The sequence below is a fragment of the Filicampus tigris genome, chromosome 15 (genome assembly GCF_054856515.1).
Source record: "Filicampus tigris isolate MCC_2025a chromosome 15, RoL_Ftig_1.0, whole genome shotgun sequence".
In the NCBI taxonomy this organism is placed as follows: domain Eukaryota; kingdom Metazoa; phylum Chordata; class Actinopteri; order Syngnathiformes; family Syngnathidae; genus Filicampus; species Filicampus tigris.
Window position 1 is genome coordinate 14735895 of NC_141231.1, and position 27412 is coordinate 14763306.

The 27412-nt window shown below is 41.1% G+C and overlaps 3 protein-coding genes across 6 annotated transcripts in view; 1 reads left to right on the top strand and 2 right to left on the bottom strand.

Annotated features, from left to right (window-relative positions):
* Positions 1-571, bottom strand: part of dhx29 (DEAH (Asp-Glu-Ala-His) box polypeptide 29) — a 16264-nt gene extending 15693 nt beyond the window's left edge. For 2 of the 3 annotated variants that reach the window (XM_086053667.1, XM_086053665.1), the window contains exon 1: positions 220-559. In XM_086053667.1, coding sequence (XP_085909793.1) covers positions 220-406 — 187 coding nt within the window. In that variant the 5' untranslated portion in view covers positions 407-559. Of the gene's footprint in view, positions 1-219 lie in introns of all 3 variants that reach the window. The other variant, XM_086053666.1, reaches the window with a different exon arrangement.
* mtrex (Mtr4 exosome RNA helicase) lies at positions 505-14898 on the top strand. The gene is made up of 27 exons (XM_086053674.1): positions 505-692; positions 885-1025; positions 1403-1469; positions 1548-1610; positions 1951-2063; positions 2146-2320; positions 3525-3615; positions 3700-3824; positions 3915-4013; positions 4897-5017; positions 5089-5220; positions 6438-6517; positions 6584-6694; positions 6772-6873; positions 8483-8608; positions 9725-9875; positions 9959-10131; positions 10267-10335; positions 10405-10530; positions 10955-11065; positions 11144-11332; positions 12123-12286; positions 12387-12492; positions 13752-13808; positions 13888-14050; positions 14195-14299; positions 14611-14898. The coding sequence occupies exons 1-27, from the start codon at positions 595-597 to the stop codon at positions 14661-14663; spliced, it is 3111 nt and encodes a 1036-aa protein (XP_085909800.1). The 5' UTR covers positions 505-594; the 3' UTR covers positions 14664-14898.
* On the bottom strand, positions 14493-26907 carry plpp1a (phospholipid phosphatase 1a). Of its 2 annotated transcripts, none has more exons than XM_086053676.1 (6): positions 26453-26907; positions 21137-21288; positions 19020-19300; positions 16728-16785; positions 15656-15832; positions 14493-15535 (listed from the first exon to the last, which is right to left on the bottom strand). In XM_086053676.1, the coding sequence occupies exons 1-6, from the start codon at positions 26508-26510 to the stop codon at positions 15416-15418; spliced, it is 846 nt and encodes a 281-aa protein (XP_085909802.1). In that variant the 5' UTR covers positions 26511-26907; the 3' UTR covers positions 14493-15415. The 2 variants fall into 2 exon arrangements, with proteins under 2 accessions (XP_085909802.1, XP_085909801.1); XM_086053675.1 differs by lacking the exon at positions 21137-21288 and adding an exon at positions 23017-23171.
* Between the last annotated feature and the right edge of the window lie 505 nt (positions 26908-27412).

Below are 27412 nucleotides of genomic sequence, written 5' to 3' on the forward strand. Positions count from 1 at the left end.
ACTGTTTCTAATGTTGTGGCACTCTCCTGGAAGTAAATAAGGTTACCAAGATATGACACCGAAAATTTTCCGACACCTCGAGTGTTGCAGGTGTACCTAATGTTGTGTCTGGTGAATCAATACCCATCGTCGGGTTGTATTACAGAAACACGGAAAACGTATTAAGAGGACAAAGGTTGAATTGAGTTTGAAAATAGAACGACGGGTGTTTCATATCACCTTTAGATTTGTTGTCTTTAGCTGCTTTGTTCGGGGTGCTGCTCCCCGGTTGCTTTTTCGGCTCATCCGCCGCACCGTTCCCGACCGTAGCAGGAGCACTAGCCCGGCTTGATGCCGTCGCAGTTCCTGTCGGGCCCCCGGTCACAGCGACCGCCGGCGGGGTGTATTTCTTCTTCTTACCTCCCATTCAGTCACCCACGGCCCCCCTAAAAATGAAATTAAATAAAATAGCGCGTGCTTTCAGAAGAAAAACAACACACGGTACGCTCACATTCAGGTCGTGTGTGAGATGGGTAACGATTTAGAGCCACGCGGCCACCGTAGGCGACGTCACATGCTCGCGTTGCATTGTGGGAAGGGTGCCTTACAACAATCATGGCGGACCCCTTTGGAGATTTATTCAGCGTGTTTGACGATGAACAGAAACCCACTACGAGCAAGACGCCGCCGGCCTCGGTCGCCCTAGATACAGGGTAAAATACCAACTTTGTGCTAGCGTATTTTGTTTCATTTTCTATTTTTTTCAAGAAGAAGCGGTGACTCGTGTGGCTAGCCTCACGTGCGCTGTGAAGTGCACATAATGGATAGCGAATATTTGAGACGTCATAACTTAACATTTACGCAAGCCGCTGCAATTTAAGTTGTTGAAATGGTCTCTTGTTTAGGGGAGCAGCTGGTTTAAACAATGACAACGATGCTCACCCCGCTGCTAAGACCAAGAGGGAGCCGCCTGACAGCGACGGCGGAGAGGAGCCGGGCTTCGGGAAGAAACCTCGCCTCGACACGGTCTCTGCCAGTGACCTCAAGTAAGCTAAATATCTCTTCGTGGCGTTTAATAGTCAGTAGTATTGTCATCAGTCTTGGTACATACATAGGAATAACTTAATTCATGATAATGATGTACTGTACTTATGATTTATCACCGCTCTCTGTACCATAAGGTAGGGATGGAACAGACTAGTCGATAAGTCAATTTTTCTACTCTGATTTTGACTTACTTGCCACGTTCTGCTGTTGTTCCCGGACTAAAACGCTTTGCGGAGCAGCGGAATGTCCGGCCAACAAGGCAGAAGTCTTAATTTTATTTCTTTATGTGACCAATCCATGGTGCCAAAACGGTTTTTTCACTTATCTTAATTTGCAAATCATCGAAGGTTAACTTTAATGCTGTATTTTTCTGCAGTCTTGCAGAATTTATGCCCCAAGTCAAAGTGGAGCCAGTGGAGACGGTGGACGGCTGCTCACACGAGGCAAGTAACGCCATTCTAGTGCATTTATTGAGCTGTATAAAGTTGTGAACAATTTTTTTTTTTTCTGTACTCTGACAGGTCGCTCTGCCTGTCAGTGATGAATATAAACCTCTCAAACCTCGAGTTGGAAATGCCGCAAAGGTATATTTACATTGGTTTACAAATGCATGTTCCCTCAGGAAGTGAGTTACGTGTGGATGCACATCACACACAAACAATTAAGCACTGTCAATAGTGGAAATATTTGTCGTAAGGCACAAAGACACATTGACAAAATTCTTGTTTTATCTTTGGTAAAGTGTAAAACCATGAAGTTACTACTAGCCCTTATTGAGGCTTCTCCTTTTGGAATAAGTGTCGGTAGGGGGAAAAAAAAAAGTCAACGAACAAGCAAACTTTTGATGTGATATTTTGGTGAATTTCCAAATGTTCAAGATTCCACTGTTTTCTGATGAGAGTATTATTTCTTTTGTCTAAACAGGAGTACCCTTTCATTCTGGACCCCTTTCAGCAGGAAGCCATTTTGTGCCTTGATAACAACCAGTCTGTGCTCGTCTCCGCGCACACCTCGGCCGGCAAGACTGTCTGCGCCGAGTGAGGACCCCTGATCAGCCTCCGTTTACTAACATCAATGATTTGCTCTTGCCAAACTTGTTCCTCTGTTTCCTCCTCATAGATACGCCATCGCGTTGGCCCTGCGTGAGAAGCAGCGTGTCATCTTCACCAGTCCCATCAAGGCACTGTCCAATCAGAAGTACCGGGAGATGTACGAGGAATTTCAAGACGTGGGCCTGATGACGGGCGACGTCACCATCAACCCCACCGCCTCTTGCCTCGTCATGACGACAGAGGTGCGTCACCATCATGAAGAGCCAAATTGACCAAGGAACAGCAATAATGTTCCTAGGTCAATTTGACCCAGGGTACATTTAATTATCACCTTTTTTTTTTTTCATTTTTGACACTTGTTCCAGGTCATAGCGACTCAGGAATGGCAATTACCGTATTTTCCGGACTATAAGTCGCTCCCGAGTACAAGTCGCACCAGCCAGCCATGACAGTAATAATGTGTTAATAATTCCACACAAGTCGCTCCAGAGTATAAGTCGCACCCCTGGACAAACTATGAAAAAAATACGGTATGTTACTTGACACTGGATCACATTTCCCATATGTGAAGCATCCATCATGAGAAATTATTGATGGTCCCGGGGCAAATTGACCCACAACCAACAAAGATGTTCCTGGGTCAATTTCACCCATGTGCAACCGTGGCCTGGGTCAAAGTGACCTGAAGAACAGTAATAAGGTTCCTTGGTCAATTTGACCCGGGTCATGTTGAGTGAAACTTACCCGTGTCAAATTGACCCATGTGACCAGCATTCTCCAGGTCAAACCTGATACTGACCCAGTACCAGCAGCAGTTTTCCTGGGTCAGTTTGACCAATGAGGAGCCTTCCACTATGACCTGTGTCAAAATGCTCAAGGGGCATGTAAAATGATCATTCTTTATTTATTTTTTCTGATACTTGGAGAAATAAACATGCAGCAGGTGAACTAGACCCTGGAGAAGCAACAATGTTCCTTGGTCAGTTTGACCTGAAGCATGTTCACTTATCCTTTTTTGGTTTCTGACACTTTTGATCATTCAATGTGTACTGTGTCAAATTGACCCAATACCATGATTGCTGTTTCTGGGTCAATTTGACCCAGCACGTAACACTATCCGAAAGGGAGGGAAACGAAGATAATGCCAATAAAATTTGCTTTGTCATTATAAACCCAATTACTCACCATTTTGATCAATAGTTCAATGATTATACCTAAATGAGGACCCCTTTGTTTTCCATGAAAAGGCATGCTAAATCTTTGTGTAATGAATGTTATGTATATATATTTTTATTTTTTATTTTCACTTTAAAATGGTTAAATTTGACCCATAGCACAACAAATTAGGTTTCTCATATTGTCGCTTAAGCTGTATGACACTGAGCAGTCAGTCAGCATGACAATAAATTGCTTTACTGCGCTCCCCCCTCCCCCTTTCTATGGCAGATCCTGAGGAGCATGCTGTACCGCGGTTCGGAGATAATGAGGGAAGTGGCGTGGGTTGTCTTTGACGAGATCCACTACATGAGAGACGCCGGTGTGTGGGGGGGGGGAAACAAATAAGCCTCGTATAAGTGTGTTTCGTAAGCTTTGGTTCGACTCCCATCCGTTTTTCTCTCAGAGCGTGGCGTGGTGTGGGAGGAAACCATCATTCTGCTTCCCGACAACGTGCATTACGTCTTCCTGTCGGCCACCATTCCCAACGCCAGGCAGTTTGCCGAGTGGATATGTCACCTTCATAAGCAGGTTCTATCCCTGCAGATCATTTAAACCCGTATGCACTTCAGAGACCGAGATCTGTCAACTCACAAGCTGTGTTGGCACCTTTTCTCGCAGCCGTGCCATGTGGTCTACACAGACTACCGACCTACACCGCTGCAACACTACGTTTTCCCAGCAGGAGGCGATGGACTCCACCTCGTGGTGGATGAGAATGTAAGAGAGCAGAGATTTATGTCATTTGTATTTCTCTTGAAGGCTCAGTCAGAATTATACGTTGTCGAGACTACAATGATCTTGACTCGTAATCCATCATAGTACACGTCACTAGTGACTTCATGGATGGAGTGGACAACTTATGTTTTTTTTATTGTACGCTACAGTTTTGTTTGAACTTTTCTTTTGATTCAATATTCACCAATTTTATATGCCATGTAGTTTTTAGTACCCTATTAGTGTCTTTTTTTTTTCCTCCCGCACATTACCCCTTTATCCCATTTTTATTTTATGATTTACTCAATTCACAAATTACTTTTATTTATTTATAATTTCTTACGCAGTTTTTACATGAATTTAACCAGCGCGTTGTTTTTGCCGCAGTAAAATTGGATCTATTTTATGATTACATTTTAATATTTCACTGTTTATAAAAAATACAGGACATTTCTCCTTTACCCAATTTTAATATTAAATTATGAATTTCCTAATTTTATTTTACTATTTTTTTTTTCTTACACCAATTTTCAAACAGTACTTGCACCTTGTTCTTATTTGATTAATCGTATTATTTTATATTAATTTTATTTAGATTTATACTTAAATTTATTTATTAGATACATTTGTTTGAGTAACACTGCGCCTGTTTTGTTTTTACAGTACTTTAAGAACGCCCTATTTTTGCCCCATTTTATTTTGTTTACTTTTTGTACCCCATTGTATGAATTGTATTTTATGTTTCATTTTCACTGCATTTTATTGATTTTAAACTCCAGATTCCTACATATTATACTTCATTAAACAATGTATTGTTTATTTGTATTTCGCAATGTTCATCTATTTCATTGTCATTCTTTTTCCGATCGTATTTGCATTGCATCAGGGAGACTTCAGGGAGGACAACTTCAACACAGCCATGCAGGTTTTGAGAGACACGGGGGATTCTGGGAGCAGCAACGCGGGTGGCAAGTGGGACCCAAAAGGACGCAAGGGGGGAACGAAAGGTGAGTAGAGGGTCAACAACGACACCATTTGAATCCCAACCAAACGATGAAACGAATTTTGCCGTCCTCAGGTCCGTCCAGCGTGTTCAAGATCGTGAAGATGATCATGGAGAGGAACTTCCAGCCTGTCATCATCTTCAGCTTCAGCAAGAAGGAATGCGAGGCATATGCTCTGCAGGTGGCCAAGCTGGATTTCAACAAGGGTATGCTCCTCCGAGTTCCACTAAAGTAACATTACTACACAACATCCTATGATGATGAAACCATACTGTGTTTTAACACCTCACGGGGGCGAGAAACAAGCACTCGTAAAAGTCCTCACGTGGGAAAAAAATTTCCCGGCCGAGTCCCTGGACCCCCGTTGACCTCGCTGCCAAAGACGCATTACAAATACACCAAAGGACACTTTTTCTCTTTTATGATGTTGTGAGAACAAACAAGATTTCCCAGGGAAATCAAAACATGATGCAAGAGACCTGACATGATTTTATTTGACTAAAGAAAATTCACTTGACTAGAGAAAGTACAAGTACCCTTTGTTTATTGACATGCGACACTTCAGGTTTTATGAACGGGACACGAAGAACTCGTTTGCACGGCGGCGCAAAAATAAGTCACGTGGCACAAGAATGGGAGCACGGTTACTGTTGCGCAGTACTTGCTGTTTTTGTACTTGTTTATAGTCTCAAAAGTGTTTTTCATACAATTCATTTCCGTAATTATGACTTGACTAGTGTGTTGGCTTTCGGTTAATGATGACGCCCTAGACCGGTTGCCAGCCAGTCGCGGGGCACATATGGACAAGCTGTCATTCGCACTCCAGTTTAGAGTCCTCAATGAACCCAATTGTTTTGGAGCTGTGGGAGGAAGTCGAGAGTACCCGAAGAAAGCCCTGCTAAAGCAAGTGGCCAGGATTTGAACCCAGGACCTCAGAACTGTGGGGCACGTAAACCTTTCGTCCGCCACGTTGCCCCTCTTTCCTATATTAGGACTACATTTTTTGTGGTGGAAACAAAATGGGGGGGGGTTTTGTTTTTAAAACGGCTTGGGATGGATCGTTAACAAATCGCAGCATGTGACTGATACCTGGGGAGCGGGTGTATTTATGCGCTGGACCGATTTTTTTTTTTTTATATGATGACGTGGTCATATTTCTCCACCGCAATCACCAGACTGGAGTCATTTTGTCACGGTTAACGTGAAGAACTCTACAGTACATCCAATATTAATTTCACTTGATAAAAACCAGTTTGTTCCCTTTCATTGTGTTTTTAATACAGTACAGTTCTGTTTTCTTTATTAAAATGTGTGACCATTTTTTGGAAGGGGAGAGGGATCTGGAACGCTTTAGTGGCAAGTCAAAGGTACCACAGTTTTTTTCTTTTTTTTTTTTTTTTTTTTTTTTTTTTAATTATTGCAGAAGAGGAAAAGCGTCTTGTGGAGGAAGTGTTCAACAACGCGGTGGACTGCCTGTCAGACGAGGACAAAAAGCTTCCTCAGGTGAGAACCGCCTTAAAATGGTGACATTGTGCCATATTCTTGCAAAAACAAAATGGCGTTGGCCAGGTGGAGCACGTGCTGCCGCTGTTAAAGAGAGGCATCGGCATCCACCATGGCGGTCTTCTGCCCATCCTGAAGGAGACCATCGAAATTCTCTTCTCGGAAGGCCTGATCAAGGTAACCACATCGCCGCGCTCGCGATGGAGGTGATTTGGAATGGTCGTTTTCACGGTGCCTTCGTCCCGCCGTTCCAGGCGCTGTTTGCCACTGAGACGTTCGCCATGGGCATCAACATGCCGGCGCGCACTGTGCTCTTCACCAGCGCTCGCAAGTTTGATGGCAAGAATCACCGCTTTGTAAGAACACACACCAAACACGCACATCCTGTAAAACCTGAGATGGGCAAAGTATGGCATGTCCCCTCCCGTTATTTAATCCTACAAAATGCCCTACATAAAGATGAAAGTTTCAAACAATACAATTAAAAACAATAAAGTCAAAAAACAAAAAAATAATAATGACAAATAAATAACGTTCATTCAATAAACAATATTGGAGGTTTATCCCATTTTTTCTATATTTTCTTGGAGAAAAAAAATGGGATAAACCTATGGGATAAAAATATATTTTTTTCCCCCCAAAACGCATTTATAAGGGCTGTCAATTATACACAGATTTTCAGGGGTAAAAATATACATTTATTTTAAAATATTGATTTTTACATAAAATGGAAAATAACTGGTCAAAAACAACCATTTTACATGTATTCAATGATTAGTTAATTATAGTGCAGTATTCATCGTTACTTGTATAGCTGAACAATGCCATTTAAAAACATGAATGATTCTATTTATTATACGTTTTTAAACATCTTTTACAAAAACACAAATGTGAAAGAGTTTTCATTCAACATGGTATCAATTAGAATTGGAAAACAAAGTGCATCCTCCCACTATCTGAACCGCTTATCCTTAAAATAAATACAAATATCATACTAGTAAAACAAGTATATTACATACACATTTAAACTTTTTATTTATTAATTTTTTTTTTAACTTTTCTGAATGACCTATCCCATCCGTCCCTTTTTAAAAGTTTCATCTGTCTGGTTTGTCCGCCGCTGCTGAAGGCCTATGATAAGCGAGCTAAGTCAACTTGAGATGTGATCCGCTCATCCGACCCATAAACACAGCAGCCTCTTCAAAAGGCCTTTATAAGGTCCTGAGTGGCTGCTGCTCCCCTCACCACGTACAGAGCCACGTGTTGTGTATCACAACGCGCGCGTGCACGCACACACACACACACACACACACACACACACACACGCACTCAATAAGACACAGACACACGCAAACTAGAGGGGAAAGGAATCGAGATGAGATCTGCCTTCCAAGAAGCTCATCTGGAACATCTGGTGTTGCTAAACACTGCCAAAGCTCCACGCAGGCACTCACGTTAACACACACACACGAACACACAATCATTCTTAACATACACACACACACATATGGTTTTGCATTACGATTGACCCGCCTGACAAGAAAAGTTCACAGCAACACAAGGATATTTTTGACCGCAATGCAATTCTAAAAAAAAAAAAAAAAAAAAAGACGCCGTTATAAATAATGTATTGTATTAAACTGTAAATGACTTTGATGATTGTATATTTTAATGCCACGCACAGGTTGCACAGATTTTTTATTTTTTTTTTTTTTTTTTAAGCAACTGCTCCATCTGCTGGCTCTACTTGGCCCCAGTGCAAGTAGACTGTAACCAATAATCGGACCAAAATTGCACTACTATGAACTTTTAAATAGTTTGACCCCTTCCACGGTGGTCAACTGACAAATGTACTTGTCTTTTCACTTGTCCAGCCATTCAAATCTTTTCAAACGTTAGGATAAAAGAGGGTCTGAAAATGGGGGAAAAAAAGAGAATGAAATATTTTCTTCATGTTGTCCGTAGATTACCTCGGGCGAGTACATCCAGATGTCGGGGCGTGCGGGAAGGAGAGGAATGGACGACAGAGGCATCGTTATTTTCATGGTGGACGAGAAGATGAGTCCGTCGGTGGGCAAACAGCTCCTTAAGGTAATATGGGGACTTTAAAAAAAAAAAAAAAAAAACCTGCAGATCCAAACCAATATGTGCGATTGAACATCTGTCAAATAGACTGTAAGGGCTTACCTTTCCTCTGACTTGAGGCGTGATGATGCAAACTTCAGAAACATGAATCATCTCAAACTTCAAGCATTTCAGTCAACACACTTCTCCAAAGCCTGCAGGCTTCTACCAAACAACTGTCAGATGCAGTTATCCAGTTATGCAGTTGTATGGACTAAAGTTAAATCCAACTGAACCTTACAAAGGCAGTAATTGACAGCGTTGGTTTTTAAAGCAGCACTGGTTCAAGAAATCGACCTTAATACATTTTTTTCACAGCTCTTTTGATGAAACATTGACTTACAAATACTTGAGTGGGACTTTTGTTATGCCCTGGGGGTGGTCTGCATCGTTTTTACTGGCACTAAGAAACTTTGAGGAGGCGACGATTCAAATGGATACATAATAGCACAAAGAAGTTCATCTGCAAGGGGATCAACCCTGGCACACGCACACACAAAAAAAATACAAATGACCCGAATTGCTTTACGGCACACTCACTTCCTCCTTTCGCTATAAGGACGGAAGTCGATTCGAACGACTCATGGCAGAAGCCCCAAAAGAAACAAAAGTATTGTTTGATCAAAATTAGATTCATTACCTCATCGCTATTCATCTCTCACACCGGCATGGAAATAGAAATGTAATTCAGTCCAACTTGCAGGCCAGCGAGAGCTCAGGATTGGAATGTGGTTGACTTTTGTCAAAACACTACCGCTTTTGTCCACATGGCGCCGCCATAATCAACAAAAACTGACATATGACACAGTGTTGCTTTAACAACTAACTTCAGATATGTTGCTATTTCTATTTGTAGCTGTATCATTGAAGAGAAAAATAAAGCTTTTATTTTTTATTTTTATTTTTTTATTTATTTATTTTTTTGATAAATGTCTTGCATTGCAATTCAATTTTCACGCCGCACTATTTTACACATGGCAGATGAACTTCTTTGTGCTATTATTTATGTATCCATTGGAATCGTCGCCGCAGCTCCTGTAGCGGGCGTAACTGGCCTTTTTTCGCTGTGATGATGTCGCGCAGGGCTCGGCGGACCCGCTGAACAGCGCCTTCCACCTGACGTACAACATGGTGCTCAACCTGCTGCGCGTGGAGGAGATCAACCCCGAGTACATGCTGGAGAAATCCTTCTACCAGTTCCAACACTACCGAGCTCTGCCCGGCGTCGTCGAGAGTAAGATCGCCGGCCGCCTCCGTTAGAACGCGCGCCGGGCGGCGCTCATCCCGAAAAACGGCTGCCGTTTCCCCGCCGCGCAGGAATTGAGATGCTGGAGAAGGAGTACCATGCCATCGAGATCCCCAACGAGGAGAGCGTGGTCACCTACTTCAAGATCCGCCAACAGCTGGCCAAGCTGGGAAAGGAAATCCAGGAGTTCATCCACAAGCCCAAATACTGCTTGCCCTTCCTGCAGCCCGGACGCCTCGTCAAGGTTACCACGCAACGCGTGCTACGTGCTAATGCTAACTGCGTTGTCTAGCACTCGCGCTCTTTGTAAATAGATCTTATCTTGCTCTCTCTCTCTCTCTCTCTCACTCAATCTTTCTGAACTCTCTCTCTCTGTCAGGTGAAAAATGAAGACTCAGACTTTGGCTGGGGCGTCGTCGTCAACTTCTCCAAGAAGTCAAACGTAAAGGTGAGGCCTCTTGATTTGTCGTCGCTGCACAAAGTCGGCGCTCACGCATCCCCCCCCCGGCGCCCGCAGGTCAGCACGGACGCCGAGCCGCTCTTTGTGGCCGAGGTGCTGTTGCACTGTAGCAAGGACAGCATCAAGGAGGCGGCCACGGAGGCGGCCAAACCCGCCGCGAAGGGCGAGACCGGAGAGATGCAGGTATGATAGGAGGATTTATTATTATCATTATTTTTTTTTTTTTTTGTCCCCTAGATATTCTCAGTCGTTTTATCTGTGATGTGTTGAATTTAACAAAATGAAAATAAGTGTTTTTTAAATTTTTTTTATCATTTTTTTTATTTACTAAAGAGAGGCCCGATGCTTCAGCAATTAGCACGGCTGCCTCACGTTTCCTTTTCTCAAAATGTCAAACTTCAGCTCTCTTTATCGATTAGTACCGCAGCCTGTTTATATAACAGTCATCTGTCTTGACCTCCATGGCCCCTGTGCTTAGCGGCAGCTGTGAAATCCATTACACCTCCCATCACTACACCTTGTGCATAACCTTGTGTTTTTCAATGTAGAATTGATTTAACACGAGAGGAAAAAAATGTGAATTAAATCATGCCCAAATGGATTTTAGGTAGTCCCCGTGATGCTTCACTTGCTGACGTCCATCAGCTCTGTGCGTCTTTACATTCCCAAAGACTTGAGACCCTTTGACAACCGCCAGCTCATGCTCAAGTCCATCCAGGTATCGATACACTCCTCCAATATTATAAATAATCAATATGTTTAAATCATTTGGTCATCTTTACGTTTGAAATCACAGGAAGTACAGAAGCGCTTCCCGGACGGAATCCCCCTCTTGGACCCCGTGGACGACATGGGCATCAAGGACGCGGGACTGAAGAAGGTGATCCAGAAGGTGGAGGCTTTCGAGCACCGAATGTACTCGCACCCGCTGCACAGCGACCCCAACCTGGAGGCCGTCTACTCGCTGTGCGAAAAGAAAGCTCTGGTGAAGCAACTTTTTCAAAATGTCTTTCTTCTTTACGTGGCATTAAAAATAATGACTTGACATTTTCCTTCCCGGATGTGACAACATAAAAGCAGTAAAAAACGAAATTCATAAATGATCTAACAAATTTACGCACATTGCAAAGTATACACCAAAAAATTAAACAATAAAAATATTTTGTTTATAGATTGCGCAACAAATTCACACTATATTGAAAAGTATGCCAGGTTTAGTAATGACCAAAAAACGGTTTAATAAAACAATACACAAAGTGATTTATTGATAAGAACAAATTTACACTATTTTTTTTTTTTTCAGAAATGCCCACAAGTGTACAAATTCTATAAATCTAGTGAAAGGTTTAATTTATTTAAATATAAAAATATGATTTTGCAAATTCACACTATATACCAATGTCCGAAGTATTATAGCCACTTAAAACTGTGAGGATCATAAAGCATCAACGCCAGTTTTGTAGCATACACACAATCATGAAGCCTCGTTATATGAATGACTACTCAGTATTTACAGTAAATTAGTCAACAAACAAACCACCTTCACATGTTACTCAGCAACGCTATCATCTAGCATCATAGCAGAAATAACGCGCACGAGCCGATGTGACATCACACACCGGCAAACAAATGGGCTCAACTTTTGGAATTTACACAGGCAAATTAAAAGTATACTGCACGAGCGATTGGTTGGCCGCATTGCGAGAGCAGGAGCCCAAACGTTTCGCTTGAGCACTGCCAACAAAATAACATGACATTTTTGCGTTGCGCTTCAGATCGCGGGCGACGTGCGCACGGCCAAGCGCGAGCTGAAGAAGGCTCGCACCGTGCTGCAGATGGACAAGCTCAAGTGCCGCAAGAGAGTGCTGCGACGCCTCGGCTTCGCCAGCCCGTCTGATGTCATCGAGGTGAAGGGACGGGTGGCCTGCGAGATTAGCAGGTTCGAATGCAAAGCCGCTGTTTTAGAACGGCGGTTGGACCGTGCTCGCTTATTGAGGCCATTTTCCGACGTGTTTTTGGAATAATTTCCTTCCGTCTAGCGCTGATGAGCTGCTGCTGACAGAGATGGTGTTCAACGGCCTTTTCAACGACCTGACGGTGGAACAATCCACCGCGCTGCTCTCTTGCTTCGTCTTCCAGGAAAATGTACAGTAAAATTTCTTCCTTTGAATGTCTATTCACAGATAAATTTTTTTTGTACTTGTACTGCAGTCGATCCTCAATTATTCATTAAAAACGTGTCTTTCCGCAAAAACGGTAACGACATAGCTTTTACGCCACCTGGTGGCGCCTTGGCCCTGAGGTGAGTTGAGGAGCTTCATTGAGACAACAGTAGTCCTCTGTCGCCATCCTGTGGCGTCTGTCGGCAATTGCTGTACCGTTGAAACTTTTTGGGGAATAGGCGGATGGAAATTACTTGCAAATTTTCACAGGGCTCGGTCATGTTGCCCTGCAACATTTGACTCGGTAACGTAATGTTTTCCATATTTACCAGTGAATACTTGTGCTGTTTGCAGTCATGCTTGCTTTTCATTAAATTGGAAGAAAACAATTATAAACTATAGAAATAAAGAAAATACATAAATACAAAATATATAAATTGGGCTGCCTGCAATTTAGCAGAGTATCCAAAATAATCATTTTGCTTTTTATTGGTTTACCCTGAAAAAGATGCAAATTTGTACAAGTCTGCAAAGTCTGTCATTGAAATATTTTAATTTATTTAATAAATAAAAACAAATGTAATGCTTAAACAAATGTTCAATGGCTTCTTGTAAAAAAAAAAAAAATTTTTAATTAAAAAATGAATTATTTTAAGTTTATTCAAAAATAATTTTGCAACTTAACACTGATGTACAAAAGTGAATGACATTTTTTAAAAACATACAAATTTAACACTTTTACACATGTGTAAATCTTTATTACATTTTAATAAAATGTGACTAATATTTATGAATCAATTTAAAAAACAAAACAAATGAGTACAACACGTTTACAATTCATTTATTCAATTAAACATAGATTGCAAATGAAATCATTTTAATTCATTATATCCCAACTCTAACACACCAATGTGCAATGTATGCTGTTTTATAAAAATGTACCGTATAAAAAAAAAAGCCCAAATTAACAATTTAATCAATTTAAACAAAAATGCCAATGTAAAAATTTTTATTTGAACACATACGGTTTGCAGAATTTTTGCCAATTATTAGTTTAAAAAAGTTGCGCAATTTCTCAACTAATTTCCACGAATTTGCAAACAGAAAATACATTATAATTACATTACACTGTAATGGCATCAATAGAGTGACACGGAGTGAAATGTTTCCTCTCGCGCTTTTTTACGGTGTCCTTATAAAATGCCAAGTAGTGTACTAATCTTTTTTTCGTTGTTAATCCAGGCCAGCGAGATGCCAAAACTGACGGAACAACTAGCCGCCCCGCTCAGACAAATGCAGGTACGATCCCGTCCTGGAATGAGCCCGCCCCCTTCCGCTGCCGGTGCGCCCGCTGACATGTTCTTGCGGCGCGTCTCAGGAGTGCGCCAAGCGCATCGCCAAGGTGTCGGCGGACGCCAAGCTGGAGGTGGACGAGGACACCTACCTGGGCTCGTTCAAGCCTCACCTCATGGACGTGGTGTACGCGTGGGCCAACGGCGCCACCTTCGCGCACATCTGCAAGATGACCGACGTCTTTGAAGGCAACGCCGCCCGCCGCGCCCGCCGCGTCTCTTTCCCAGTGGACTGCAATACTGACGCTGCTGTTGTTTTGTGTGATTGTGCTTGCTGATGCGCGTGTTGCTTTGCATATTGTCGGTTGGCCGTTTGTGTGTCCTCCCCGATAGGAAGCATCATCCGTTGCATGCGGCGTCTGGAGGAAGTGCTGCGACAAATGTGCTCGGCCGCCAAAGCCATCGGCAACACGGAGCTGGAGAACAAGTTTGCCGAAGGTAAGAAAGTGGGTTCTTGAGATATTTTAGTCAGCTGTTTATTTATTTTTTATTTTTTTTACACACATATACTGAGGGGACGTATGTGAACAGATGATCAAGGTTCCCTAAGATTGAATCGTTTGATACTAAAGTACTCCTACCTACTCCACAAGCAATAATGTGTTTTAGTCAGGCAGAGGTTATCAAGTCATTATTACGTAAGTATTTTTATTGGCAGTTGCACAAGCAGTGATCTTATGATGACATGAAATGGGTACACGCCAGGTAATAAATATTAATCAACTTTTTTTTGTGATTCCTCCCTGCAGGCATCACAAAGATCAAGAGGGACATTGTGTTTGCTGCCAGCCTGTATTTGTAAATCCAACACTTGAGCGGCTTCCTTTTTGTGTCACCGGCGGATCCGTCTTGGTTCCCAGCAACTTCTGATCCGACACCATTGAATTCATTTTTTGATGGTAATCAAATGACTCATCTCCACAACATATTTCCTTAGTGGTAATACATTATATGGCTTTATTTGTCCTGCTTTTGTTTTAGACACTTGTACATATTTTACATGTTTTTTTTTTTGTTTTTTTTTTTTTTTTTGCAATAAAAGTCTGTGTGGTTGACATACAGATGACACAAAATTACTTTTGTGGGTTTCGTGTTATTTTTCAGGCCTTAAGTTGCCCACCCTGGTTTCTGTCAACTTTTTCTGGGATACGAAGCAGCAGCGTTAGTTTAGCAGTCACATGGAGGCATCACAGGAAAAAGTGCCACATTCGCAGTAGTTGTTTATAACCTCAACATGAACCTCGGTGGGAGCTTTAAGCAGATTGACTCCCAGTAAAGAAATGCGCGTGCCTGCAGGCTTACATTCACAGGTTATACACAGTAGTGGTCTCCACCCCCAAACCGCTCCACTCTACACTCTCCTCCTCCCTTTCACCGGTGGGTGCATGCAGTACAATCTTCCCACCGGCTCAGTAGATAAAATGGCGCCCTTCTTGGACAGTCTTGAGCCAGCATCCGTCGCTGGAAGCACATTTAAAAGACATTTGAAGATAGTAAAACAAGAGGCCTGAGGTGCATCGACTCGACATGCAGGCGACTGAAGTGTGCGAAGTTTTAGTTTGGACTCTCAAAGTGGTTTCCGTTAGTGGGGGTCTCCTGGAGGCTCGTGTGGGGGATATCGGCCTCCTTGCGGGCCTCCCGGGGCTGCTTGAAAAAGTCGGACACGAAAAACACCTGCAGGGACACACAAGGGTGGAATTTAGGCATTGATTCCACGCTCAAATTTACTCAAGAGAACCGCTGACGCGCTGCTGTTTCGGTTAGCCGCACCGGTTAAAAGCGTCTCAAACTCACCACCAGGATGGCCATGAGCGCCCCCTGCAGGAGGCCGGTGAGCACGTCGCTCCAGTGGTGCTTGTAATCGGACACGCGTGACAGCCCCGTGTACACGGAGGCGGCGATCAGGAAAAACTGGATGGTGGGCCTCAGCAGGCGAGCCCACTCTGCACGCATACGGGCCTGCAGGTACAGCTAACATGACACACACACCAAAAAAAAAAAAAAATCAGCAACATTGTGTGTAAGATTTTTAAAACAACAGCGACTATAAAAACTCTACACATGTTTGATTGCCGGCTTGGTATTTAAAAATGAGGATCAGGATAAATAATTTCAAAATATTTTCCACCATTCATGTGACCTACAACCAGTACAACTCGAGTGGGGGAAAAATCATGAGGGGTAGTAAAAATAAACAGAGATAATAAGGTTGCACAAGTGTACACACCTCGTAACTGGGGCAGTGGCTACAGTTAAAATTAACATCGCATTTAGACGAAGGCACATTTAAGTGCCTCTGATTAACTCTGAATAAAATTCAGCTGTTCTAGTAGGCTTTACCTTACATTTTTTTACCTTCTGGCCAAAACCAGAAAGCTTTGCACTAACACTGACTAGTATTTGGAACTGTTCATAATTCCCTCCACCTTAGTTTTTTTTTTTTTTAAACTTCCCCTCTCAAATTATTTTTTTTTAAAAATTGGGTCACATTACTAGTGGAAAAAAAGATGATATATCTTTGTCCCATGTTTTTTGTATCACAAAACCTGGCAGTTGAACATGACTTTATACCCCCGGTATATAAATAAATAAATAATGAATACACGGAATTCAATATTGTTGAAAAAGTTCACATGAAGACAGGAAGTTGAAGTATAATGTACGTTCATTCATGCTTCCTATAGCCTATTCATCAAGTAGTTCCTGTTTTAAGCAAACATCCTCTTTTTAGTTATTTTTAACTAAGAGCTACTTTATTTGCATATGCCGTCCATGTTACAAAATGACAACTTTTTTTTTTTTTGCCTTTTTCCCCAGTTTGCAAGCACAAATTTATCCACACAGTAAAGTACATGTGAGTACTTACGGCCAGGAACAGCATGCAGTACATAGAGAAGGACGAGTGGCCGGAATAGAAAGACAACCTGGACAGGAATACAAACATTCACATTAAAACGATCGGCTTTTTGGCAACCTGTAATTTTGTGGTGACAAAACGTTAGGAACACCTTATAAAAGTGTGAGGATAACCATAGAACAGGGAATATAAGGTATTATAAACCAATGTAGCGTAGCTACTCAGTACAGTTGTATATCATCATTGTCCTGTGAAAAACTCATTTTTTTTATTTTTACGTGAACGGGTTTTCTGCGGTACAGACATTGTGAAAATTAAAAAAAAAAAAGTCAAAAATGGACATCAACGATATACAATATAAACAAAACATCAATATGCAGTTTTTCCAGTCTTATCTCCTTTTCACCTTATATTAATTTCATCATAATTATTACTATGATTAGTAGAAGTATGCAGAAGATAACCATTTTTTTTTTTAAATAAATGGCGGTTGAGAAAATCGACTGACTAGTTTTTACACATTGTTATTTACATTACTGTATTTGGAAACATGAACAAAATGGAGCTTGAACAGTTTTTTTTCTTTACATATTTTCAATATTTCAATTTTAAGTGGGAATATGAACAAAATAGGTATTGACCTTATTTGAATTTCATTTGGAAAAATATGAACAAAATAGAAGTTGGCCAGTCTTGTGGCGGTCTTGGCTCAAGATAGTTTAACCAAACTAGGACTAAACACCACTGGACTCTATAACAATTGCTCATCTGAACATTGTACTATTTACTTGAAAATTTCCATTTTATTCCATATAAACAAAATGGAGGCATATTTACACATTTGAATTTTATTTGGAAATTTGAACAAAATGGGAGTCAGACAGTTTTTACAGCTGATTTATCTTATGATCATAAATCAGCAGTTCACTCATTTTTCACCTGTGTGACCCTTCTTATTAAAATTTTACCTCAAACATTGCCTACACTTTCAAATAGCAATAGTTGCATTACTTTCATTTCCATTATTTTCCTTATATTTGACAATATTTACAAAACATCGCTGAATGACGCCACCCCCCCCCCCCCCCTTCCTCGCTCCCTCTGCCAGGGAGTTTGAAAGGAGGCGCAGGAGGAGTCGCGTTGCAGTAAGACGATCCCTCGCCTGCTACGTCGTTTTACAATCAGCTGTTGTTTTGACGCATGAAACCTTTTATTTAGTGCGCGCGCTGCAGGTTGAGGTTGAGGAGGAGGGGAGGGAGGGAGGGGGCGGAAGATTGGCTCCAGCAAACACAAACAGTCAGGCGGCCACACCCTGGAAATCTGGACAAGGCCCAGGGGGGATGTTTTGTGTTGCCAGATGATGGCTTTTTTTTTTTTTTTTTTTTTTTTTTCCTCCCTCCTCACTATTGCTGCGGTCGATATTAAAGAGAAGGGAGGCAACGTTGCTTTGCTTTGAGCTGCTTTGGAAATAGGAGCTGCACATCCTCTCGCCAGGGAGCGCTTCCTGCTGCTCAATGCTGATAACGCACACATACTCACGTTTCCCCCCCCAAAGGTCACATTTAACCACTTGACTCAATCTATTTAAGTTTCTGGAGGACAAATATATAACTCATCAAAGTGCTACCGTGCCCAAACAAAGACTCTTGTATTTAGCGCAAAGTGCGTTGGAATTTTTAGGGACAGAGATTTTATTTCAATTTAACTTTTTTTTTTTCTAGTGAAGATAAAAAAAAAAGGTTTTATTATGTATATTTTGGGCAAAACTAATGTAATTAGAGTTTTAATCATGTAATTCATGTTTTACTTTAAAGAGCTAAAGAGGAAATCAACCAATCAAACTTTCTTTTTTTCAAGAATATGTTCTTTGCAAGTCCACTAGTTGAAACAAGGCATTCTGATAAATATTGAGTTTGTGGAATAAGAGTTAATGCACTCGTTTTTAGCCATCTCTGGGGGCGGCCATTTTGTCACTTCTGTCGGCTGAAAATGACATCACAACTACCCAATCACGGGTCAGCTTTAGAAAACAGGCGAGCTGTGATTGGTTGTTCCCTGAGCCCTGGGTAGTCGTGATGTCCTTTTCAGTCGACAGAAATGACAAAATGGCCGCCCCCTGAGATGGCTAAAAACAGGTATTAATCATATTGCCTTGTTTCAACTAGTGGGCCTGCTGGGAACATATTCTTGAAAAAAATATGTTTGGGTTGATTTCCCCTTTAAGAGTTTTGGTTTTTTTTTCTAATACTGTGAGTCATTTATATTTCATACAGAGTGGTGGTTTCATTGTGAAATGCTCACCTGCCCTCATTGACCATGGTGGGGTTTCCAGTGCAGGCAAAATCCTCCATGTAGACTCCCACCGAGCAGTTGACCCCATTCAAGTCGGGTTTGCACACGTCGAGGAAGTGCGGCCGGAGGCGGCCGATGGAGTACTTGGCGATGTCGGTGAGCGACTGGCTCATGGCGGCGCCAAACAGGAAGGTGCCCACCGCCTTGTAGACGCGCGCCACATAGCTGCCGTACGACGACTTGGACTGAAGGCGCTTGAGGTACACGCACAGGCACTCGCCGAATATCATCTGTCACCACAGAGCAAAGGGGAATCATCAAAACCGTGTACTCCTATACCCATGTGCATCTTCCTCACTTCCTTTTTTGAACCATTTTAAATGCGTTAATGGAAAGGTAATGAAACGTCACAAGGGTGGGTATTTGAGTTTTACCAGCTCTGAGTATTGCAATAATGTCCTCTTTTTTTTTTTTATCAAACTTCTATCTAAATGAAACCCATGAAAACATTTTTTTTATTTTTTATTCCTTGTTATTTACTGGATTGCATCGTACCATGTGGGCAAAATGGGTTTCTTTCTTGACTCATTCAAGGTTGTTTTCCCAGGCTGTACATTGTGCTAACAAACTAATTTGATTTTGGGTTGTTGGTTAAAACCTTTAAAACTAGGAAGAAAAAAAAAATCAGACAAAGAATTTTCACGAATAAGCTGAAAGGGTAGGAAAACAAAGGCCAGAGAGTTAACTGACTGAGAGGATGTCCACTTAAAAATGTTTAGCAGCATAATAATAGCAATGCTAGCTGCTAGCTAGCTTGCTAGCTAGCTTCTGTTCCATCTAAAATCTTTCACTTTTGTGCACATTTTTGGGCACTCAATTGGCTTTTTACACAATGTAGCAATTTCCTTATTGACTTGCTGTTTTCATTTCCACTCCAACACCTGATTTCTGTTTTAACCCAAGATGGTGTTTTTTGCCATTCAAACAGTTCAGTGTTTAGTTCTTTTCTTGTTTCAACTCCCACGGCAGCCCGTTTATGAAGGAAATTAGTTAACGGCAAACTGATCTTGGCAGTTTTTTTTTAATGGATATTCTATATGGTTGTCATTGTATTTCAAACAGTTCTAGATGCCATTTTTCTTTTTCTATCGCTGTAACTTCCACGACAGCCCAATTAGGCAGTTAACTACCGGTAGTTTAGCCTGACTTGACCTTGACAAATTGCTACTTATTTGAGAAATCCATCGTTACCTTTGTTGGTAAGATGGTTTGATGGATTCCAGTCAAAAGTGACTGTGCGAAAATAGTTCAACAACCACCGTTCTAGCTCAAAAGCCTTTGTAACACAAATGCAGTATTTGCCTACTAAGGTTAGTCTGACGTCATGTGAATGTTAGTTCTTAAGAAGATTAGCCGTTTGTAAACATGCCGTTAGCAGGGAAAAACTAATCTCACAGACAGTGGTGCTTTAGGACAGCGGTTCTCAAACTTTTCAGATCCAGGGATGGCTAAGTGGGGAAATATTTTCCTCAAAGTCCTTACGCCAAATAAACGTAACCACGTGTGTCTCTAAGTGCCATAGCAATTAAACAGTTGCCTATTTTTGAGACAAAAGTGTCACGCACAATAAAAACAAATCCTATGTTTTTAGAGAAAAACGTTCACGTTCCAATAATAAAGTTATATTTTTTCAGGAATATAAAATTCTCTTTTCAGAACAAAGACCTTATTAGGATAAAATCTCAGTCTTACAAAAATAAAGTATTTTTTTTCAAGAAAGCTGTAACATTTTGACACTAAAGTCAAAGTTCAAAAGGGATAGAAAGCTATACTCCAACTTGATAGTCAAAAAACTCAATTCAATTCTAAGGCCTTAACATTGTGGCTTTATTCCCCCCAAAATACAACTATATTATCGAAAAAATATGCAATTTGCTCAGCGGTAAGTTGGCCAAAAAGGAGGGAGAAATAATTTTTAAATGATACGACATAATTCAATGCTAATTATTATGCACACCCCAGTTTGAGAACCACTGCATTAGGTCATAACATAAAAAATGTAATGAAACAGTAAATGTCAAGATCACAAATAAAATAAAAAAAAAAGGGGGGGGGGGTGCACTTACAGTGAGTACTGTGAGAGGAATCATGACACCTCCTAACAACTGATAGGAAATGGTGTCCTCTTTAAGCGGGTACTTGATCGACTCATCGCTACAGAAAAAGCCCCGGCGGAACGGTTTGTGTTGCGCGGTGAGTATTGCGAACGGGAGTCCAACTAGCAGAGAAGCAATGACAGAGAGAAAAAAAAACAAATGGCAGGTTATTAGATTAGCTCTTCCCATGATGCAACGCTGTGGTTGCATCTTCCAGGAGACGGTAGAGGTTGCAGCAGTGGCATCCTGGCCAAAAGCCTTGGGAAGTAGCTGATGTTAGTGGTTAGAGTGTTAAGAAGAAGGAAGTCGTTAGATGGTGGGCACACTTCCTGCAACTTGATTCAACAAACCCAAAGATTTTTTTTTTTTCTTTTTTTTTTTTTTTTTTTAGAAAGTGTGACGGATCGGATGGTCATCCAGGCTTCCCGCGAGACGAAATAAGAGATATGGAACGCTGTCAGGAAGCTTCTGTGGCACTTCCAAAAAGCACATACCGGATATTCCATGGGATGATTAAGAGCAGTGACTCATGTGAAGAAAAAGATTCCTGACAATTCATCACAAGCTTTAGCCATAAAAAAAACACACACAGGCCATTTGATGGTGTTTTTGAGGTGTCTTTTAGTGACCAACATTTCGTAGGGATGTGTCAGATTGCTACCAAATAGAAACCAGGCATACTAGACAGACGGAAGATGATACATTGTGAAAATTCAAAGTTTTCCTCACAGGTTGAGGGCCGAGCTTTGCGGGGGAACGTTTGTGATACGCCAGTGAACGCGAGTGTTACAAATATTAGCATCCGGCGCCAGTGGGTCTGGTTGACATGAAGTCTGGCCTGCATATGAACCACTCAGGTTGTCGGCCATTTTAGTTTTGAAGTGCTGTGTTGTTATAGAAATAATGTTGTTAGTAGGACAAATTAGCTGATCAATTAAGTAAAAAAATTGCGTTGGCATTATTAAACACCAATGCCGATACAAGATATACAGGTATTATTTTTGTCCACTTGGGGTCGCCATCCTCACGTTGTTGAGTTATCTGCGACTGTGAATGTGTGTGGCTTTAAAAAGGCGAAGCCTGGCCGAGTGAGTGACACGGGAGGGAGCCAGCGAATGAGAGTGTAGAGTTGGCTGTTGCAGGTAACAGTTAACTGGCTAACCGTTAGCCAGTCTGCGCCTGAGTGCCTGGGCGTCAGTTGTGGCTGTGTTGGAATGTGATAATTACGTGTCTTTTTTTGTTACTTTTGGTTCAATAAAGCGAGCGAAGGTGCACCGAATGTGTTTATCCTCGCCCACCTGTAGATCTAACTAGAAATTAGCTAACGATGTTTACATTACCTTGTGTGGACGATCATTGTTGCATAAGCACAACACTACTTTGCCGTAGGCACATTTCTTTTTCGCTTTTTTTTTTTTTTTTTAAAGTGTTCTTTGTCTTTTCCGCACTCGAACGTACGGCTGTGAAATGGGTAGGTCATTTTGGTTTGAAAGTGCCATTGTGCTAATTTTCTTATTTAAAGAATTGTATTAGGGAATATGTGTATTTAAAATAGCGTTAGCAAAGATTAGCATGAGCAATATTAGCACCAGCGTGTCCAATTGACACGAAAGACACATTCATCGCGGCAACATTTGTAAAAATGAATAGGAACCAATGCTGTGAAACGCACAAGCGTTCGGCCATTTTGGTTTGAAGGTCCTCGGGACCTTTCGCGTGTTAAGTGGACATCCTCGTCATCTAGGGCTGCTAACATGATGTGAATCCGGATAGAGTGAAAGGCTAAATGAGGAAAAGCTGCATGCACTTCCGTGGCGTCCCGGCCCTGCCTGGCCCGGCCTGCTACTTACGCAGCTAATGGGCAGCGAGAATCCCACCGTGTAGAGCACGGTGGAGGTGACGGTGCTGTGGTGGAAAGGGTACTTGATGCTGTCGTCGCTACAGAAAAAGCCCCTCTTGTAGGGACGGATCTTACCCAGGTTGAAGGCCGCCAGGGGCAGGCCTCCTGTGGAGGACACACGGTCACAGGGGAAAGGAAATGTGAAACAAAAATCAACGGCTACATCAATCCATAGCTTTGATGGCGTCACTTGTAAGCAGATTTTCAGGAACAAGCTAGCACTATATGACAGGCCGCGCTGGTTACGTTAACTAGGGGAAAAAGTCATAATACTACAGGAAAAAAGTGTCAATTTTACAAAAATAGAGAATTAAGTTGTATCACGAGGGTCTTTACAGGATGAAATTCATTCTTTCATCACAATTTTGGGGTGCAATTGCATTTTTTTTTTCCTTTACTATTTGATTTTTTTTATAACTCCACCAAAATCTAGCAATATTACCAATTTTTTTGTAATATTATGATTTGTATTCATGTAGAATGACACGTTTTTCTTTTTTTTTTGGTACTTCATTCCTGAAAAAAAAATCTGTCATAATACTATGATTTTCATCATTCCTGATGATCAGGATCTGACTCTTTGATCATTACAACTTTTTTCGCTCTTGATATTCTGACTTTTTTAAATGTTTTTTTTTATTCTTATTTTTATCCAAGTGTTTTTTTTTAATGTTTCAACTTAAGCCTTGTAATATTACCACTTTTTCATTGTGCAATCACGTTTTTTCTTTTAAGACTTTACTTTCTAGTTTGTCCTTGACATACCCCCCACCCTCCAAATTTCCCTCATATAAATACAACCATGCAATATTACAACTTTTTTCTTATGATTTTCTTGTTTTTTTTTGTAATTTAGGGGTACCTTGACTTACCATTGTCCTGACTTATGTTTTTTTTTTTTTTTTTAGATGAGAGCTGTTGCTCTGGTCTTTTTTGTCTTGAGTTGTGAGCAAAATTTTCAGTCATGACCGCTAGTGGCAGCAAACGTCACAACAAGCAACGCTTTAGCAGATAGCGAAAAATTATTCAAAAAAAAAGAAGCTTCAAGCTGTTAACTGCCATTCCCACTGGACGTTTACTGTCAAACTAAACATAAAACCCAGAGAATTGCACAATGTGTAGTTAACCAAACTACATTACTTTGCCCGCTAGCTCGATACTAAAACATAATGCAAAATGCCTTAGACAGCCCAACGAAACCGGCATCGATGTATTGGTAACTGTCAACCTTTAAACAACTTACATTTCAACACAAGTTCACATGCAAACAGAGCATACGACAATACTCGGTGGCATATATTCTTTATCCTCTGCCACAGCTGTGACCATCCTCTTCAAGTCCGTATATATTATACTGCCTCCTAGTGGCCAAGGTGTGCACACCAGAAGGAGGCCCAAAGCATATAATCATGATGCAAAACTGGTGTAATGCTTTACATTCTATTTAATTATGTTATTACTGTATGTTTTCATAAAATACAATATCATTTTCTTAAATAGCTTTTTGAGCGCTGGTCCACAAAACAAATCAAACCCACAAATTAAGGCACCGCTGGATTACTGATTTATGGCTGTAAACGTGTTTGTCTAAAGGTAAGGCACATCTCATTGGGGCGAAGGGTTCAATTCAAACCCTGTGTGTGTGTGTGTTTAACCGGGCGTAAAGGTTTAATTGTATTTTTAGGCCAAATCAACCTTTTACAATGTGCGTGACATAATAAAAACAGAGTGATAAGCTCGTCAACTCAACACTGCTGCTTGATAAAATACCAGCGAGAAAGCTTCTTATGCAAGCAGGTCCAAAGTTCCAATGGAAACGCTGCAGTGATTTGTCGCCGTCTTTGGCCCATTTTTAACGCAGGCTGGCCTCAACTCAACTCGAATGTGGAGCACATTCTCCGGCGCGAAGCGCATGACCCATTGGAAGACAGGCGTTTCAGCTGTTGGCGTTTGATTGGACGCGGCAGCTGAAATGCCATGAAAGTTAAGAGAGAAACAGAAGCAGGCTGTGTGTGTGTGCGCGTGTGTATGTGTGGGGCAGATGTTGGTAGAGTTTGCGGCATGAGTCAGCCACAATGAAAAGATTTTCTTATGCAATCCATAACACACAAAGAAAGCATGAATCACCATTTGGAACGATTAATCACTTAATTAAACAATCAATCATTGAAGCATACAATCACATCACATACTGGATATAACAAAAAACAAATTCACTGATTCATTCTAGTTTGGCTAAAACAGTCTGCATCACAACAATCATCAATAAGATAAGGCTGTGAGAGAGTTTGCATTGAAGACAAGTGGAAGCGCTGCAGGATGTCGACTGACTGGTTTTATGTTTTTAAAAAAAAGTATATTTTTATTTGAAAATATTCTTTCAAATATATTATTTTGCTTTCTGGTCGATCTATATGTACAATACTCTTTTGACTACCGGTAAGTAAATTTGAATTGAGACAAGAAGAGGGGGAAAACACATTTTGTGAGAATATTGCAGAAGAAAAGTACCATTCTGATTAGAATAAAGTCAGAATATTACGAGAGAAAAAAAGTCTAATATTACTAGTAATGAAGTTGTACAGTGGAATATTTAAGTCATAATGTTTCAAGAAAGAAGCAATTTTATGAGAATAAAGTCAGTATAGTTTTTTTTTGGGGGGGGGGGGGAATAATATTATCAGCACAATAAGGAACAATTCTGTGACAATATGGTCATAAAATTAAAAAAATATATATTATGGGGGTAATCATGTAATGAATAACATTGAATTTGTAATAGCATAGGAACAAGGTTGGAATGTTTTGAGAACAGATGAAATATAAGGTCATAACATTATTCTTGTAATATTACATACATTTTCTTCTAAATAATGACTTTGTGGAAAAAAAATCCCTATTTTCTTATATTACCATTTCTATTGCGTTAAAGCTGTGGAGAACTGTATTCCTCTTCACATAGTGACTTTTCTCGTAATATTATGACTTTAATGGTGTAAAATTGTGGCTTATTCTTGAAATACTTCAACTGTTTCTGTTTGAATTTTCGTAATATGATTTATTAGTGTAAATTGGTTTGTGACTTGTAATATTATATCTATTTTTGTTGAGATAGGACTTTATTTTCATGAAATTAAACGGGATTTTTTTCTTCTACTGTGGGGGACGAATATTCCTCTTAGTACAATGACTTTTTCTCAAAATATGACTGTTGTCGTTGCTTGCCCCAAAACGTCCGTTGGAGTGACACTGCAGTCGACACATTTGCATACAATGCAAACCAGCCTTACCAGGGTTGATGTTGCCGCGACTTTCGGCTTGTCCCATCCGATTATATCGACACACAAATTCCCTTAATTGGACCCAGAGAAGCATTATGCACATACCTAAAACTAGGCAGACGACGTCGAGGACCACGAAGGGGATTCCTCTTGTCTCGAACATGTTGACTCCTGCCCGGGTTTCTCTCTCTGTCTCGAGTCCGTGTCGTGTGTCGTTCACGGCGGGTAATAAAAGTGGGATGCTCCTCCTCGTCCGCCGAGGAAATTAATTACGGACGGTTTATGTTTCGAGTGTGTAAAAAAAAAACAAAAAACACACACACACACACACACAGACGAGAAGCTAAAACCACTGAGGGGTTAACAACTAGCTCGGTACACAAGTGTAATTACTACTATGACGACGTTCCTCCTCACACGCCCGCCTTTTTCTCATCATGACCCGGCCGAAAAGCAAGGCGTGGATTCCTTCGGAAACGGAACAAGCTCACTTCCAAGCGAAACGCCGAGGAGCGAGGTGGACACCTGCCCTGAGGTGCCTGCCTAGCTTAGGGGTTGACGGGTGGGGGTGGGGGGGTGGGGGGGTCGGTAGTCCGGCCTGAGCTCCGGAGGCGGGCTCCACACAGTGTTGCGTTCATGGAACGTGGTACGTCAGACTGCTCAGCGAAATCCTAGTCATAGCTTGTCGTGTTTTGTTTTATCCACAGTAAAAAAAAAAAAAAAGTAAAATAAAAATTCTACATGGAGTGAATATTTGCACTAATGGTTATTTAATGGTCGTTTGGAGTCTCGCACTAGAGTGGATGTATAAATGCAAATGATACACGGATTTCAAACGGTGGAATTCTGTACTTTCCAACGTTTTTCCCTTTTTGAATTGGACAGGATTTGAAATCAGTTCCCCGCAGTTGTCAGTCATTGTCGCCATCTTGTGTTTAAAACGCAGCATTACAAATGCGACAGAGAAAGACATCTTGTAGGTTGCTAGCAGTTTCCTGTCAGATATACAGATAGAAAAAAGTGGTAATTTAGATCAACACTGTCATGTCAGTTTTTGTTGATTAT

Coding starts and splice junctions, on each gene's coding strand:
- plpp1a (XM_086053675.1), bottom strand. CDS start 26,510: ATGTTCGAGACAAGAGGAATCCCCTTCGTGGTCCTCGACGTCGTCTGC. Junction 23,172..26,452: donor CGTCGTCTGCCTAGTTTTAG/GTATGTGCATAA, acceptor TGTCCTCCACAG/GAGGCCTGCCCCTGGCGGCC. Junction 19,301..23,016: donor TCTCGCTGCCCATTAGCTGC/GTAAGTAGCAGG, acceptor CTGTGGTGACAG/ATGATATTCGGCGAGTGCCT.
- mtrex (XM_086053674.1), top strand. CDS start 595: ATGGCGGACCCCTTTGGAGATTTATTCAGCGTGTTTGACGATGAACAG. Junction 2,064..2,145: donor GGCAAGACTGTCTGCGCCGA/GTGAGGACCCCT, acceptor TCCTCCTCATAG/ATACGCCATCGCGTTGGCCC. Junction 14,051..14,194: donor GATGACCGACGTCTTTGAAG/GCAACGCCGCCC, acceptor CCTCCCCGATAG/GAAGCATCATCCGTTGCATG.